Below are 18,708 nucleotides of genomic sequence, written 5' to 3'. Positions count from 1 at the left end.
TGCTAGGGAATGTCTACAGAAATGTTATAGCCATTTTCTCAAGAAATTTCTGCAGCAAAAAACGCAAAAAAAAAAAAGCAGGTAAAAACACAGTGTGCGCGCACAGGGCCTAAGAACCCCAGACAGATTATAGACTGTCAACCGAACCCACCGACAATGATGGGTTCAGCCGACAATCTAATGTGCATGGGGGTACCGGCCGACTGATGGTCGGGGGAGATGTTGATGTCCGATTTTGGACTGCCGAACACTTTGTTCTCCCGGAGATACGCTACCGGCTGACATGTAGTTTTGCATCTTTACGATTGAGAGCATAGGAGCGCTCAGAGGAACGAGCTCCTGTGTATGAGAGAGAAGGCATAGATGGCAGACAGCTGATCGAGGACAGCCATCTTATGTGTATGGCCAGCTTTAGAAAGGATGCTTTTTAGATATACATTTTCCCTGCATGTTCTTAAAGGGTTTGTCCACTGTGACAATGTGGGCCCCAAGTGTATGTGGGCCACACATCAGGTAGCGGGATTAAAGCACGCCAGAGTAATTGGTCTCTTTAACAGACCATCTGGTTTATTAACAGGTCCATAAACCATATCAGGTCACATAACATAAAGATGCCGTTCGTTGGCTTTCTCCTCAAAGACCAACACATAATATAAAGTCCACACACTTTTGGACTGCCACCCATGTGTCACTGACCCTTGTCAGTATCCAGACCCCAGGTCCAATCCCAGTTACCTTCCTCTTAAGGTGGCTAGTGTCCTTTCCAGGTTCCCCCTGGCTCCAGCCACATGGCTTTACACATGGACCTAAAAGCCCCTTCCTTCAAAAGAAGGTCTCCGGAGGAATGCAAAACACCCTGCTTCTGCTCTCTCCATCTCCAGCACACACACTGGAAGTCTAGAGCCAGTCTCTCCCTAGACTGCCCTCGAGTCGACACTCTCCACCCAGGTTCAGAGACAGGATTGCTTTAACCCCTGGAGCCACACCCACAGGTGGTAAGGAGTGTGTAATCAGCATCACACACCCTTCCATGGCTCTGCATGAATGCAATCCTGTGGAACCACAGGTCCCAGCCAGTTTCACATTGCAGAGCACCCACGCTTCTGCAAAACATACCGGCCTTTTGTAATACAGCCGGTTGATACCTCACACCACTAATTGAACAACCACTTCTAAATTGCAATATGTTTCTTAATAACAATAGCCTGTACACTCCTCTAGCGCCATTCCAGTGACACCGGCACCACATCTCTTGGGGATCACACCACGACCCTGCAGACAATCAGTGGCTGCTTCACTCTCACTTCTTTTGGATGAAACTGACACTTGGAAGAAGGGAGAGATGAGCAGCCATTTTGACCTCCTCTGGATGTCCATAGGAAGTGACAGTGAAGCAGGCGCTGATTGGCTGCAGGGCTCACGAGACATAACAAGGTCACCCGAGTCCCATGAGAGCCGGTGCCGACGTCTCTGGAGCGGTGCCGGAGGGCAGTACAGGCTGCTGTTCTTTACACAGGGTAATATAGCAATTGAGAAGGGGATGTCCGAGTGGTGAACAACCACTTTAAGCCTTGGTGGATCTCCCCTCGGAGCCATAGAGTTTGGGCTGTCGTGTATTCCCCACCATATCGCTCCAAGTGTTGTTAAATGCAGATATCCGCTTTGTTATTGTGTCTGGTATATAAAAAAAAATGGTAATGAAGAGCAGAAATAAGGGAAAGATGACAGTTTCTTTCCAGTTGTAGTACATCACCATAGAGAGAGTAGACCGGGCTTTGCTGCCTGCGGATATGAGATATTCTGGTCATATGTTATTCTTAGGTTGCGAGGCCTTAACTAAAAGTTACTGATAATGGTTTAACAGGTGGAGTTTGTGGTGCACCCATCAATCAACCCCAGTGATCCGTTAGTGAAGAGCGCCATTGAGCAAATCCGTTTTCGGATTTCAAACTCTACATCGGGAAATCGGTAAGTGGAAGATAACTTTATTATATGAATGATTGGTCAGTAAGAATGTGGGAACATTGTGGAAAGAGGAGGCTTGGCTTGAAGAGAATCTATAGTCTGTAAATTATTATATATATCAGACTATAGGATGCAACCGACTATAAGGCTATGTTCACACTTTGCGGGTTTTTGCTCCATTTTTTTGCAGCAGTTTATTTATGAGGTTTATGCAAATTAAACACTTCTTTTTACAGTACCCGCAAAAGCTATAAAAACGCAGCATGTGCACATAGCCTGAGACACATCCCAGGTTTAGATATCAGAAAATAGAACATATTCCCTTTTAACTAAAAATGAGTGATATTGGAGAGGTCAGTATGACTAATAGACATGCAAAGGGGTAGAATAGGCAATAAGTCTATTGTTAATGTGTCTGCAGCATCTGTATTATACACATATAGATTTACAGCACACACAATATATACCTCTCTGCAACTCACAGATATACATAACATTGCATGCAGGATTGCAAGTGAAGGCAGCTCTGTTGCCTACACCCAGCTCTGTTGCCTACACCCAGCTCTGTTGCCTACACCCAGCTCTGTTGCCTACACCCAGCTCTGTTGCCTACACCCAGCTCTGTTGCCTACACCCAGCTCTGTTGCCTACACCCAGCTCTGTTGCCTACACCCAGCTCTGTTGCCTACACCCAGCTCTGTTGCCTACACCCAGCTCTGTTGCCTACACCCAGCTCTGTTGCCTACACCCAGCTCTGTTGCCTACACCCAGCTCTGTTGCCTACACCCAGCTCTGTTGCCTACACCCAGCTCTGTTGCCTACACTCAGCTCTGTTGCCTACACCCAGCTCTGTTGCCTACACCCAGCTCTGTTGCCTACACCCAGCTCTGTTGCCTACACCCAGCTCTGTTGCCTACACCCAGCTCTGTTGCCTACACCCAGCTCTGTTGCCTACACCCAGCTCTGTTGCCTACACCCAGCTCTGTTGCCTACACCCAGCTCTGTTGCCTACACCCAGCTCTGTTGCCTACACCCAGCTCTGCTGCCTACACCCAGCTCTGCTGCCTACACCCAGCTCTGCTGCCTACACCCAGCTCTGCTGGCTACACCCAGCTCTCTTGGCTACACCCAGCTCTCTTGGCTACACCCAGCTCTGCTGCATGAACACACAACTCAGCTGCATCATTAAAACACATGCACAGAATACATGACCACATTTAGACGTTTCTTCTGATCACCTGATCTGAAAGGTCCTTCAGGTATCCAGAACAATCAGCATGCATGCAGCTTTAGTGATGGGGAAGGAGGAGAGAGAACTATCGTATTTTTGGGACTATAAGACGCACCGGACCATAAGACGCACCCTGGTTTTAGAGAAGGAAAATAGGAAAATAAAATTTTAAGCAAAAAATGTGGTCATGACACACTGTTATGGGGCGAGGATCTGCGGCTGACACTGTTATGGGGGTAATGTCCCCAAATGCTCTACTAAGGTACCCCATCCTAGTAATGATCCTCCTGCCTTGTGTATATATTTATATCCCTCATCCTGGTATAGCCCCATCTTTCTATATATTGCATCCTGGTATGTGCTCCCATCCTGCTATATACACCATCTTCCTGCTCATATACCCCTATCATCCTGCTCATATACCCTCATCATCCTGCTCATATACCGCCATCATCCTGCTCATATACCGCCATCATCCTGCTCATATACCGCCATCATCCTGCTCATATACCCCCATCATCCTGCTCATATACCCCCATCATCCTGCTATATGCCATCATCCTGTTCATATACTCCCATCATCCTGGTATATGGCCCCATCATCTGCTCATATACCCCCATCATCCTGCTATATGCCATCATCCTGTTCATATACTGCCATCATCCTGGTATATGGCCCCATCATCCTGCTCATATACCACCATCATCTGCTCATATACCCCCATCATCCTGCTCATATACTCCCATCATCCTGGTATATGGCCCCATCATCCTGCTCATATACCCAATCATCCTGCTATATGCCATCATCCTGCTCATACACCCCCATCATCCTGCTATATGCCATCATCATGTTCATATACACCCATCATCCTGCTCATATACCCCCATCATCCTGCTCATATACCCCCATCATCCTTCTCATATACCCCCATCATCCTGCTCATATACCCCCCATCCTGCTCATATACCCCCATCATCCTGCTCATATACCCCCATCATCCTGCTCATATACCCCCATCATCCTGCTCATATACCCCCATCATCCTGCTCATATACCCCCATCATCCTGCTCATATACCCCCATCATCCTGCTCATATACCCCCATCATCCTGCTCATATACCCCCATCATCCTGCTCATATACCCCCATCATCCTGCTCATATACCCCCATCATCCTGCTCATATACCCCCATCATCCTGCTCATATACCCCCATCATCCTGCTCATATATCCCCATCATCCTGCTCATATATCCCCATCATCCTGCTCATATATCCCCATCATCCTGCTCATATATCCCCATCATCCTGCTCATATATCCCCATCATCCTGCTCATATATCCCCATCATCCTGCCCATATACCCCCATCATCCTGCTCATATATCCCCATCATCCTGCTCATATATCCCCATCATCCTGCCCATATACCCCCATCATCCTGCTCATATACCTCCCCATCCTGCTCATATACCCCCATCATCCTGCTCATATACCCCCATCATCCTGCTCATATACCCCCATCATCCTGCTCATATACCCCCATCATCCTGCTCAATACCCCCATCATCCTGCTCATATACCCCCATCATCCTGCTCATATACCCCCATCATCCTGCTCATATACCCCCATCATCCTGCTCATATATCCCCATCATCCTGCTCATATACCCCCATCATCCTGCTCATATACCCCCATCCTGCTGCACACACACAAAAATAAATTTCCTCGTTCCACGCAGCGTCGCTCCTCCTCCTGTCTGTGCCGGCAGTGCTGTGCTGAGCCGGCCACGTTCCATACAGCACTGCGATATATTGTCCTTCAGTCTGCCGGCGCGGCTGTGAAGACACACGTGCGCACAGCGATGACGTCATCGCTGTGAGCACCGCTAGTCTCCAGTCCACACAGCGCGGCCGGCACAGACTGGAGGACATCTCGGTGCTGCAGGGGAACGGTGAGTACATTGTTTCACTGTACCCCGCGCTGATGATGATGCGCGGAAAGCAGTGAATACAGCCGAGCATGATCACTCCATGCTGTAGTTGCCAGGGGTGATCACGGCCGGCTGTTAATTATGCACACGTCCCCGCCCATCATGCCGCCCACTTATCAGCCCCGGCTTCAGCGCTGAGAGATGGGTAGGAGGATGGGCGTGCATATGTAATGAGCGGGCCCACATGGTCACGGCAGGCACTGCTGCTGCCTGCTCATGCCCCTGATGACCCACTCCACCGCAGCACCCTCATTCCTCGCAGCCATGCCCTACATTCAGACCATTAGACGCAGCCCCCACTTTCCCCCAACATTTGGGGGGAAAAAAAAGTGCGTCTTATGGTGCGAAAAATACAGTATGTCACTGCATTATTTGGAAGGGACACTTTTCCAGGAGGCCGCCTCCAGACTAAGAATCAAGAGACAATGGAAAGGGTTAAACGCCGTACTGTCTCATAAGAAATGAGGATTTACTTTCTACGCGTTTTGGAGAGAGTTCTCACCTTCAGGAAAAAAAATCTCATAAAATGATGAAACACGTAGAAAATAAATCACCAACTTGTACCCTCCGACTAACTTTTTTTTTTTATGCGACATCGCGGAGTTTAACCCTTTCCATTATCTCTTGATTCCAATTCCACGTGGGGCCGCAGCAGTCGTTTTGATGGGCATTAGTGGTTATGACTCTCGCAACCATTCAGGGTGAGCGATGACACTGTCTGATTCTAGATCTCGCCTCTCAGATAAGACCCTATTTTGCGCCTTTTTTGCCACACTTCTTTTTTAGCCTTATCCAGATTATAAGGCCTAAGACACACGGCATGAAAATGGGAGCGAGGGGAATGCAATAAAATATCGCATTCCACTCGGACCAATATTAACTATGTGCCAGCACCCATGAGCGATTTATTTTCTCGGCCCTAATCAGACCAAGAAAACAATTACAGCATGCTCCGACTGTAATGCGATCCTGATTTTTCTCGCACCCGTTCAAGTCTATGGGGCAAGAGAAACCTCGCACTGCACTCGCAGTACACCAGCGTACCACGAGAATGGCAATAGCCGGCAACGAAGGAGAGAGGGAGATAAATCCGGCCTTCCCCTCCTCAGTGCCGGCCCTCCCCTCCTCAGTGCCGGCCTGTCCCCCGCAGCCGAGGTCCAATTGCATGATCGGACCTCAGTCGCAGTGACCCTCGCATGACACTCGGCTCTGCTGTACTGCCAGCGTGAGCCGAGTGTCGCAGTAGATCCCGTGTGTCCCTGGCCTAAGATACACACTTTTCCTTGCTAAAAAGTGTATGGTATAGTCCCCCAAAAAATGTAAAAGCAGAAGATGTAACACCTCTGTTCTACAGCTGGAGGCAGATAACTCCGGATCCACCATTAATAATAGATGAGGACAGCTCATCCCTTCCTGCGCTCGTCACAGAGCATGCCCACAACCCTCTCCTATACAGATAATGCACCCTATGTCTAGGTGTCTGCTATAACCCAAATCTCTGAAATCCTGTTAAAAAATAGAGAAAACTACAAATCAATAGTGATAAATGTTCTCTAAAAGCAATTTGTTAGCGCCTAACAGGAATTTTTTTCTAAGCTATACATTTAAGATAGAAATTGCTGCATGTTATGTGAATGCTATTTCTATCTCTGGGACATTGTACAGGTCCCGCTCACCTGTCGGACAATCAGGACCTGGCAAAGCAGAGACCGATGATCCATCTAAAGAGAAGCAAAAGGGAAAACATGGTGCATCTCCGGGTGACACTTCAGACAGTCCGCCAAAACAAACTGATCCTATGGAAGTGGCACAGTTAAAAAATTACCATCCTGTCATAGGTATGCTTTTTTTTTTTTTGTAGAATTCGTCATATTTGCCATCTTTAATGTAGTGTGGGCGAAACGTGCCGTGCTTACAAGCCCATTCATTTAGAGCTTGTAAGCACTACTTTGAGGCTGTCTGAATCGCTTCAGAGCCAAAGTTTCTTCATATGGCAGCATCAGACAGCACACAGGTCAGGCCAGCCGTGCAGCAGTCCTAATGCTTCAAACTGTCAGTCAAGCAGTCAAGCAGGAGCACAAAGCCAACAGCATGCCGGGAGGCTGGGGAGCGGTGTGGTCCTGACATTTCATCAGTTAACCCCCTTATTTCATCACTGTGCAAAATTTGAAAAGATTTACACTAGATGTAAGTGATGAAGCTGCTGATTTTGGTGCAACTGGACAACTATGTAATCTGTGCGGGGTCCACCTATTGTTCCTCAACTCCAGAGGTCCTGGAGATAGAAGGATTGGGCATTTTGGATATCCGCTTTGTTCTTGGGTGGAACAAATCCCTGCCAGATGTGTCTGATGTGGCTTACTGCCTTTCCATTAATCACACGTGAACATTTAGCTGAGCTAACAGCTATGTAATGGCCTTCTCCATCTTTAACCTATAATGTAAATCTCCAGACAAATATGTAATGTCAGCGTTACATTTTATACCTTGTGGAACATGCATTCCAGGGGAGACCAATTATGTGTAATGTCTAAGTTGTATCAGAAGCCATGAATAAAGAGGCCATGGTTTACAGTCCATGAGAATAATGGGAGCGATGGTGGTCTTAAGATGCAGATCGTTTCCAGCTTGTCCATCAGCAAACTGAATGTTAATCCAGGTCTCAGGGCTGTAAATCTGGGTCTTGTATATAACATGTATACTCGCGGACCAGTAGAACGCGTTACATTTCAGCACCTAATGTCAGTATCTCGCTGAGAATACTCCCTGATCTCAGAACCTCCTCTGTACCGCCAGCACAAATTGAGCTTCACTCCTAAAAAATATTATGAAAAAAAGTGTAAATTTACTGAAAAATCTGTGTGTGGACAATCTAAGGTAATGGTTCCCATTCTGAGGAGCCCACCCTGTGTCCACATGTTCCCATTCTGAGGAGCCCACCCTGTGTCCACATGTTCCCATTCTGAGGAGCCCACCCTGTGTCCACATGTTCCCATTCTATCTCCTGCCATTAGTGTAGATGTCATTTGTCAGGTGTTGGCAGCATCATAGACACATCAGAAATAAATGGAAATTGGGACAGAACAAGAAAGGTGATGGCGGGCATATCGTTTGGAACAGTAGACTTCAGGATGTATCAGGAGCAGCTGCTGTATGGCTGCACATGAGGGACTCATCACTCTGGGGAAGGCCGCTGTGCCTGTTCTTTCATTCCGTAGTTGAAAGAGATTTAGAAAAATGGATCTACTGCAGAGTCCTGCACAATTAGCGTTTATTGCAGAAGTGGAGCTTTGCTATAAATGTAATCTGCAGTCATACGGAGTTAAGAGTTGAATCCTAAACCCTGATAATGGAGAGGGTTGACCTCTAATGGCCAAGTTAAGTGTCAATTCTAGGATAATTCCTTTTAAGGTTTCTTATGACATTTTAAGAGTCAACTTTTTTTTTTTTTTTGTTTTTGCAGTCATTTTTCTTGTTTTTGTGCCCCAAACAGTTCCTGGACTTGGACGTACACTTGGGTTTCTGCCCAAAATGCCACGCCTAAAAATAACCCATATGTTTATATGGTATGTTGTCTATGGTCATCCATGTCACAAAGCACCGCAGCAGCCCAAAATAACGGATGCTGACACCCTGACTGAGCCCTGTGAGAATACCCTGCCACCAGACAGCGGCCCCACTACAGAGGGCACTTTAGATCCTAAAACACATCCAAGCAGTAAGGCGGATGATATGATACAGTACGTATCGGACCAAGGAGCAGAGCCAAGTACAGAAACGGGTATTGTACAATACGGCAGGTTATGTTGTACCTCATTGTTCTACGACTTCCGTCCCTTACTGTCTTTCTTGTCTTCACCCCTTTTCATTGATGTTTTTTGTAGCTACATAACCATGCAGGGAACTGGTGGGCAAAGTGGACAATTCCCAAAGTGTTACTTCTGATGTTTATATTGTGTTTTGCAAATGTTAAGCACATTGTTGTTAAACCCCTTTCTGACATATGATGTTCTGCTGTCTTCCTGATTTTGATGCAGATTCAGAAACTGAATCCGCATCTTGATGGCTGGGTTATTCAGGCATCATCTACCCCTAGCGAGCAAGAGTGGAGCACAGCTGTTAACCTGTTAAATGCTGCTGTCTGTGACTGCGGCATTTATAGCATGTGTCACACTAGGTACAGAGAAGTACCGAGCGAGCGGTGGAAGGGGACCCCTGCAACTAGGGAAGGGGAGATGTTGACCGCTGACAACCTACCGCTGGTCCCTGGGGTCCTTCACCACCCTAGATAGGTTCCGCACCTATGCTCTGAGCCGATACTTGACCCTAGGTACCCTAAGTGCTGTGCCCTAAATAGTGAACGGATGGGATGAGCTATTCGTCAACCCAACTAAACATTGAAGGAGGACACATGGGGGGAAAAGCATGACCTACTTCTCCACAGATGACTCAGGCAGGAGTTCAGTAAAGCTTCTGCAACGATACTACAGATGAGAGCATGTCACCTGCTTGCAACCAGAGTTAGAATGAACTGTATAATATCACCAGCACCAGTCCATGGAAGAATGGAGTGTATAAGCACTAAGAGAATACAGATGATCAGCATCTGGGTGGAGGATGAGCTCCTGCTGGGTCCAAAAGGGGGAGAGATGGAAATCTACCTATTACAATGAATGGTGACAGCAGGAACAATGGAAAGTCATGGAGCATTTTGTGCAGCCAAACACTGTGACCTTCTATTGCCAGAAACCACATAGGTGTCTCTTACCCATGACAGTGTGTCCCGTGATGCACATTGTTCTAACAGCCAATCGGTGCCTCTACAATGTGATTGTCAGTGATCTGCAAAAAGACCCTCGTATCTCTCATGATGGTACTCATGTATAAGCCAGCTCATGGGTCTTGCTGTATCAAGCACAAAATGGTCTTGCTGTATCAAGCACAAGTGATTAGATGATCGCAGGTTCAAGTATTTTAAGGAGACTGAAAAATATAGTAAAAAGTAAAAAAATATTGTTTGAAATGTAGAGAGAAAAAAGGTAAAAGTAGAAATCACCTAAAAAAAATTTACACATATGTGGCATCTCCACATTTGTTAGTGTGATCCATCAAAATATAAAATTAAGCAATATCTCCCAGATCCGTACATTCCTTTCCCACAAAGCTGCAAAAACCCTAGTACATGCCCTTATTGTCTCCCTTATTGTCTCCCGCCTGGATTATTGCAACCTCCTGCTCTGTGGCCTCCCTTCTAAAGGCTGCTTTACACCAGACAATCTATCGTGCGATAGATCGTCGGGGTCACGGATTTTGTGACGCACATCCGGCATCGCTGGCGATGCCGGCCTGTGTGACACCTCCTAGCGACGCAGTATCGCTCACAAATCGTGAGTCGGGTACTGCTCGCTAGGTTCCATAATATCGTTTATTTTAGTTGACCATCGTTTCCGTGGTAGCACACGCCGCTCCGTGTGACACCACGGGAACGATGAGCAGCTCACCTGCCTCCTGCGGCCGCCGCCGGCTCTATGTGGAAGGAAGGAGGTGGGCGGGATGTTTACGTCCCGCTCATCTCCGCCCCTCCGCTTCTATTGGCCGGCGGCCGTGTGACGTCGCTGTGACGCCGAACGTCCCTCCCACTCCAGGAAGTGGACGTTCGCCGCCCACAGCGAGGTCGCACGAGAGGTAAGTATGTGTGACGGGGGTTACTAACTTTGTGCGACACGGGCAGCGATTTGCCCGTGACGCAAAAAGGACGGGGGAGGGTACGATCGATTGTGAAATCGCAGAATCGGTCGTACCGTGTAAAGCAGGCTTTACAGTCTCACACTCCTACAATCTACTCTAAACTATGCTGTCCAACTAATCCACCTCTCCCCCCGCTACTTCCCGACCTCGCCACTCTGAGAATCCCTTCACTGGCTTCCCATTGCACAACGACTCCAGTTCAAAACCCTAACCATGACCTACAAAGCCATCGACAACCTGTCTCCTCCATACATCTGTGACCTAGTCTCCTAGTACTTACCTGCACGCAACCTCTGATCCTCACAAGATCTCCTTCTCTACTCCTCTACTCCTCTCTTACCTCCTCTTCCCACCATTGCATCCAAGATTTCTCCTGTGCCTCCCCCATACTCTGGAATGCTCTGCCACAACAAATCAGACTCTCGCCTACCTTGACAAGCTTCAAAAGGAACCTGAAGACCCACCTCTTCCGACAAGTCTACAACCTGCCATAACCCTCAGTCTGATATAGCGCCACACGACCAGCTAACCCTCACCTACTGAATTCTCACCCACCCCTTGTAGACTGTGAGCCCTCGCTGGCAGGGTCCTCTATCCTCCTGTACCAGTCTGTGCCTTGTATTGTTTCTGGTTATTGTACTTGTCCCTATTATGTATACCCAGGGCTGTATTTTGCCTTCGTGCTGCCCTAGGCACTTTAAGTGGTCGCGCCCCTTAGTGACAACGTAACACTGAGTTTTCGCACACGACATCTGTTTAAGGCAGATCTACTCTGTAAAACACTTGAAAAAGTATCAATGAGAAACGAAGGGCACTAACCCCCCCCCCCTCAATGGGGATCACCACGGGCACATCAAAACATAGCATGAGTATAAAATATTCCCACCACACCGTCCCCACTTATATACTGTGACTGTCACACTGCCCCTAATAAACTACACACTGCCCTCCCTTATAAATTATACCCACCACACCTTCCTCAATTATGAAATATGATCTGCACATTGACCTCACATCATGCTGCCCCTCCTCACAATGTCCCATGCATGCTGCCCCCTCCTCACAATGTCCCATGCTTGCTGCCCCCTCCTCACAATGTCCCATGCATGCTGCCCCCTCCTCACAATGTCCCATGCATGCTGCCCCCTCCTCAGTGTCCCATGCATGCTGCCCCCTCCTCACAGTGTCCCATGAATGCTGCCCCCTCCTCAGTGTCCCATGCATGCTGCTCCCTTTTCACAGTGTCCCATGCATGCTGCCCCCTCCTCACAATGTCCCATGCATGCTGCCCCCTCCTCACAGTGTCCCATGCATGCTGCCCCTCTCCATGAGCTCCTAATGCTGCCTTCCTCTTTTTCATAATGACACCTCCATGCTGCCCCATTCATCATACTAAGACCACCACACTAACGCTTATGCTGAGACACCCCTCCCACACACACACACACACACACACACACACTACCCCACTCTTGATATTGACTCCCCTACATTGCTCCACTCCATACTGAGCCCACACATGCTGCCCCTTCTCCATAATGAGCTCCCAATGCTGCCCCCTCTCATTCTGAGTCCTTACACTCCCCCGCCATCGATTTTGTCATTGCACTATCCCTCAACCCTTGTCCTCTGTCTCTAGGATTGGCCCCTCTCTCCCATTCCCCCAGCAGCAGCCGCTCTCCCCCGCCTTCACCAGCAGCCTCTCCCCCAGCATCAGCCTCTCTCCCCCCAGCTTCCCCCAGCATCAGCCTCTCTCCCCCAGCTTCCCCCAACATCAGCCTCTCTCCCCCAGCTTCCCCCAACATCAGCCTCTCTCCTCCCAGCCTCCCCCAGCATCAGCCTCCCCCTCCCAGCCTCCCCCAGCATCAGCCTCCCCCAGCATCAGCCTCTCTCCTCCCAGCCTCCCCAGCATCAGCCTCCCTCCTCCCAGCCTCCCCCAGCATCAGCCTCCCCCCTCCTAGCCTCCCCCAGCATCAGCCTCTCTCCTCCCAGCCTCCCCCAGCATCAGCCTCCCTCAGCATAAGCCTCTCTCCTCCGAGCCTCCCCCAGCATCAGCCTCTTTCCTCCCAGCCTCCCCCCTCCCAGACTCCCTCAGCATCAGCCTCCCTCCTTCCAGCCTCCCCCAGCATCAGCCTCCCTCAGCATCAGCCTCTTTCCTCCCAGCCTCCCCCAGCATCAGCCTCTTTCCTCCCAGCCTCCCCCCTCCCAGACTCCCTCAGCATCAGCCTCCCTCCTTCCAGCCTCCCCCAGCATCAGCCTCCCTCAGCATCAGCCTCTCTCCTCCGAGCCTCCCGAAGCATCAGCCTCTCCCAGCATCAGCCTCCCTCAGCATCAGCCTCTTTCCTCCCAGCCTCCCCCAGCATCAGCCTCTCTCCTCCCAGCCTCCCCCCTCCCAGACTCCCTCAGCATCAGCCTCCCTCCTCCAAGCCTCCCCCAGCATCAGCCTCCCTCCTCCCAGCCTCCCCCAGCATCAGCCTCCCCCAGCACCAGCCTCCCCCAGCATCAGCCTCTCTCCTCCCAGCCTCCCCCAGCATCAGCCTCCCTCAGCATCAGCCTCCCTCCTCCCAGCCTCCCCCAGCATCAGCCTCCCCCAGCACCAGCCTCCCCCAGCATCAGCCTCTCTCCTCCCAGCCTCCCCCAGCATCAGCCTCCCCCAGCATCAGCCTCCTCCCTCCTAGCCGCCCCCAGCATCAGCCTCTCTCCTCCCAGCCTCCCCCAGCATCAGCCTCCCTCAGCATCAGCCTCCCTCCTCCCAGCCTCTCCCAGCATCAGCCTCTCTCCTTCCAGCCTCCCTCCTCCCAGCCTCCCCCAGCATCAGCCTCCCTCCTCCCAGCCTCCCCCAGCATCAGCCTCCACCAGCCTCTCTCCTCCCAGCCTCCCCCAGCATCAGCCTCTCTCCTCCCAAACTCTCCCAGCATCAGCCTCCCCCAGCATCAGCCTCTCTTCTCCCAGCCTCCCCCTCTCTCCTCCCAGCCTCCCCCAGCATCAGCCTCCCCCAGCATCAGCCTCCCTCAGCATCAGCCTCTCTCCTCCCAGCCTCCCCCAGCATCAGCCTCCCTCAGCATCAGCCTCTTTCCTCCAAGCCTCCCCCAGCATCAGCCTCTCTCCTCCCAGCCTCCCCCCTCCGAGACTCCCTCAGCATCAGCCTCCCTCCTCCCAGCCTCCCCCAGCATCAGCCTCCCTCCTCCCAGCCTCCCCCAGCATCAGCCTCCCTCAGCATCAGCCTCCCTCCTCCCAGCCTCCCCCAGCATTAGCCTCCCCCCTCCTAGCCGCCCCCAGCATCAGCCTCTCTCCTCCCAGCCTCCCTCAGCATCAGCCTCTCTCCTCTGAGCCTCTCCCAGCATCAGCCTCTCTCCTCCCAGCCTCTCCCAGCATCAGCCTCTCTCCTCCCAGCCTCCCCCAGCATCAGCCTCCCTCAGAATCAGCCTCCCTCCTCCCAGCCTCCCCCAGCATCAGCATCTCTCCTTCCAGCCTCCCCCCTCCCAGCCTCCCTCAGCATCAGCCTCCCTCCTCCCAGCCTTCCCCAGCATTAGCCTCCCTCCTCCCAGCCTCCCCCAGCATCAGCCTCCCCCAGCACCAGCCTCTCTCCTCCCAGCCTCCCCCAGCATCAGCCTCTCTCCTCCCAAACTCTCCCAGCATCAGCCTCTCTCCTCCCAGCCTCCCCCTCTCTCCTCCCAGCCTCCCCCAGCATCAGCCTCCCTCAGCATCAGCCTCTCTCCTCCCAGCCTCCCCCAGCATCAGCCTCCCTCCTCCCAGCCTCCCCCAGCATCAGCCTCCCCCAGCATCTGCCTCTCTCCTCGCAGCCTCCCCCAGCATCAGCCTCTCTCCTCCCAGCCTCCCCCAGCATCAGCCTCTCTCCTCCCAGCCTCCCCCATCCCAGCCTTCCGCAACATCAGCCTCCCCCCCTCCCAGCCTCCCCCAGCATCATACTCTCTCCTCCCAGCCTCCCCCAGTATCAGCTTCTCTTCCCCCAAGTCTCCCCCAGTATCAGCCTCTCTCCTCCCACCCCATACGCAGATCTCCAGTCTGCATTAGAGACACCCCCACGCTCCTTATGAATCTTCAGCTCTGCGAGCACTTACCTGCTCCAGGGCCCGCCGTCATCTTCCTGGCTCACGTGAGTATCCTCTTCTGACATTGGCTTCCATCGCAGCGTCCTCTGCGGCGTCTTGCTGTGAGCTCTGCATGTGAAATCCACACAGCATTGGACGCAGCACACAGGAAGGAGCTGATTGGCGCGCCTGTGACCCCGGAAGTGCAGGCGCCGGCAGTTCCGGGGTCAATCAGCTCTCTGTGCCCGGCCGCCGCAGTTTGTCTGCATTCGCGTCTTAATTGACGCGGATACAAATAAATAAAGGTGCGCCTCTCCCCCCTCCGAAAATACAGCGGATTTATTGAATGTGTAAAAAAAAAAAATTTTTTTCTTTTTGTTTTTTTTTTACTGCTAGAAGGTGCCACCCACTGCATCCTGCCGCCCTAGGCACGGGACCACGGGTGCCTAATGGTAAATACGGCCCTTTGTATACCCCTTTCACATGTAAAGCGCAATGGAATAAATGGCGCCATAATAATAAATATTAATAAACGACAGTGAAAAAAAAATAATTCAAAACCCCAAATTGCAGTTTTTCAGCCACCCAGCAGAAAAATGGAATAAAAGGCGATCAAAACCTTTGAATACCCAAATTGGTGTCTTTAAAACAAGCCCCCATATGTCTCCATTAGCCAAAGATTATGTTACATCTTTAGAAATATAGCCACACAAGCCAAATTAAAAAAAAATCAGATTGTTTTTTTCCACTACTTGAGGAAAAAAACAATGTGTTTGGTGTCTCTATAAACGTCCTGACATGACGAATCATACTGGTGGGTCATTTTTATTGTATAACTAGCTGTACTGCCCGGCTTCGCCCAGGTTAATAACTGCTGTTAACAAAATAGAATGTATTAACAAAAATGTATTCTGCACACAAAAACCACAAAACAAATAGATAGAAATGTAATTTTTAAAAGGCAAAAACTAAGCTAATAGAAGCATTTCACAACATATATTTCAACACCACAGATATTCCACACAGATTTAACTAAATTGGCCAAGTAATGTGCTCAGTCTGTCTCTTTCCAGGTCTGTCTCTTTCCAGGTCTGTCTCTTTCCAGGTCTGTCTCTTTCCAGGTCTGTCTCTTTCCAGGTCTGTCTCTTTCCAGGTCTGTCTCTTTCCAGGTCTGTCTCTTTCCAGGTCTGTCTCTTTCCCGGGCTGTCTCTTTCCCGGGCTGTCTCTTTCCCGGGCTGTCTCTTTCCCGGGCTGTCTCTTTCCCGGGCTGTCTCTTTCCCGGGCTGTCTCTTTCCCGGGCTGTCTCTTTCCCCGGGCTGTCTCTTTCCCCGGGCTGTCTCTTTCCCCGGGCTGTCTCTTTCCCCGGGCTGTCTCTTTCCCCGGGCTGTCTCTTTCCCCGGGCTGTCTCTTTCCCCGGGCTGTCTCTTTCCCCGGGCTGTCTCTTTCCCCGGGCTGTCTCTTTCCCCGGGCTGTCTCTTTCCCCGGGCTGTCTCTTTCCCCGGGCTGTCTCTTTCCCCGGGCTGTCTCTTTCCCCGGGCTGTCTCTTTCCCCGGGCTGTCTGTTTCCCCGGGCTGTCTGTTTCCCCGGGCTGTCTCTTTCCCCGGGCTGTCTCTTTCCCCGGGCTGTCTCTTTCCCCGTCTGTCTCTTTCCCCGTCTGTCTCTTTCCCCGTCTGTCTCTTTCCCCGTCTGTCTCTTTCCCCGTCTGTCTCCCCACCGACATCTTATTACCTCACATATAAGCTTCTTATACTATGAATGTCTTTTGTTCCTATAGCAACCACTCACAGCTCCTACTAATAACCTGTAGTTCCAGGCTCCATTTACTTTAATGAAGGCATGTTTTTTAGAGAGTAACTGTAAAGCACGGGGTTACATTTTCCTGTCAAAACATAGTCTACGACGTTCCTGGGTCACATGAGGTGTCTGTGCAAAATTTTGTGATTGTAAATGCGACGGTGCGGATACACTTTTCGTTTCACTTTTTCCCCATTATGTAGATAGGGTCAAAATTGATTGGTAAATTGGAATGCGCGGGGTTAAAATTTCGCCTCACAACATAGCCTATGACGCTCTCAGGGTCCAGACGTGTGAGTGTGCAAAATTTTGTGGCTGTAGCTGCGACGGTGCAGATGCCAATCCCGGACACGCACACGCACACACGTGCACACACACACACACACACATTCAGCTTTATATATTAGATAAATGCTGTAAATTAAAAACTCCAAAACAATTCCAAAATTGTGCTTTTTTTCGCTATTTCCTTGCATTTGGACACATGATGAAATTAATGGAGTCATTCAAAAGTACAAGTTGTCTCAAAAAAAAAACAAACAACCCCTCCATGTCGGAAAAATAATAAAGTTACGGTTCTTGAAAAGGGGGAGGATAGAAAGCAAAAGCGCAAAAATGGAAAATTGCCTGGTCGGTGAGGGGTTAAAGTTATTTTACTGCTGCCGTCATGTTGGACTAGAATTTTTCAGAGGACAGCCTCTGAGAGACCCATGGCGTCACAGAAGACCGGGCCGTTGGCCGACAATATGTTTGGCACAGCCGGGACTGTAGATCGTGATGCCACCATAAATGCCCACCGTAGAGTAGAATGACTTGTTCATGTCACCTTCATTACTGAGTTGCACGGTAAATTGTAGGGCTGCGTCATCTTACTCCATGGCCTCTTCTATCGCTCTGCTTTTTTCCAGTGTATGTAGATGAAGTGTCGTGGGTGAGGTGTGTGCCGCCGGCTCCGGCACACTCTGAATATGGAGCAGGCTGGGTTCTCGTCAGTGATATCCTTCTCTGTCTGCCACTCTCCATCTTCATTCAGATCGTCCAAGTCAGTTACAAGGTAAAGGGATTTCCAGGAACACGAGTGGATCGGTTGCTGGTTACAGTGTGTCCTACTAACATTACAGTGGTTGTATTTGGCTATTTCTTTGATTATGTCCTAATGAAAGACTGTAATTGGAGTAGCCATAAGCATGTAAGACTGTTCAGGGGGAGTATGAAAAGGTGTGGAACTACCTTCAGGAGTACGGGCTCCTGCCGCTGAATGTTGGCAGAACCAGTCTGTATCCGCATGCCCTCACACCTTGTGAGGTTGTTGGGGAAAGGTTGTGTTTGGCTCTAGTGATTTTATTCCTCTTTCCTTTTTTTTTTTTAATGAGTTGCTCTTTTTCAATTTTTTGCTGACTGATTCACATTGAATGTACAGCTATTAAATTTTGCTTCATTTTGTGAAGCAGGCATTGGAGATGATTGATGCAAGGGGGTACCTAAAAGAAACCGGAAATATGGATATAAAAACAGTCTCCTTCAAAGTACTCTGCATTGATAGCCTGCTATCTGGTCAGGGGTGAGCCGGAGTGCTACGAATTTTGCTCCCTTTAAACAGAATCTGTCACCAGGTTTTTGTTACCTAATCTGAGTGCATTACTTACAGTAAAGAAGGGCAGCAGGGGTACATCGCCCAGGCCAAAAACTAGTACTATAGCAGGATGCAGCTAAGCCCCCACTAAGTGGAGGCGTCACAGGTGCAGGAGGAGCAAATCCCACACACACTTCCAAAACATGGAGGGGGCGATTGCTGGATGGTAAAACTGCACACTGATGGCTTGCATAGAGCGCTGTTCACATATGCAGATGCACAGTCACAAGCCAGCAGCCTATTAGGTGACGCCCATACTATTAGATCAGGCGGGCTGCCAAGCCGTACT

General features: G+C 50.1%; 1 protein-coding gene across 2 annotated transcripts in view; it reads left to right on the top strand.

The window, feature by feature from the left end:
• GTF3C1 (general transcription factor IIIC subunit 1) overlaps positions 1-18,708 on the top strand; it is a 213,968-nt gene that overhangs the window by 103,999 nt on the left and 91,261 nt on the right. The window contains exons 13-16 of one of the 2 annotated variants that reach the window (XM_075317872.1): positions 1,865-1,968; positions 6,858-7,030; positions 8,686-8,973; positions 17,695-17,840. In XM_075317872.1, coding sequence (XP_075173987.1) covers positions 1,865-1,968; positions 6,858-7,030; positions 8,686-8,973; positions 17,695-17,840 — 711 coding nt within the window. The remainder of the gene's footprint in view (positions 1-1,864; positions 1,969-6,857; positions 7,031-8,685; positions 8,974-17,694; positions 17,841-18,708) is intronic. The other variant, XM_075317874.1, reaches the window with a different exon arrangement.

The sequence above is a fragment of the Anomaloglossus baeobatrachus genome, chromosome 7 (assembly GCF_048569485.1).
Source record: "Anomaloglossus baeobatrachus isolate aAnoBae1 chromosome 7, aAnoBae1.hap1, whole genome shotgun sequence".
In the NCBI taxonomy this organism is placed as follows: domain Eukaryota; kingdom Metazoa; phylum Chordata; class Amphibia; order Anura; family Aromobatidae; genus Anomaloglossus; species Anomaloglossus baeobatrachus.
This window is presented reverse-complemented; position numbering and strand designations above follow the sequence as displayed.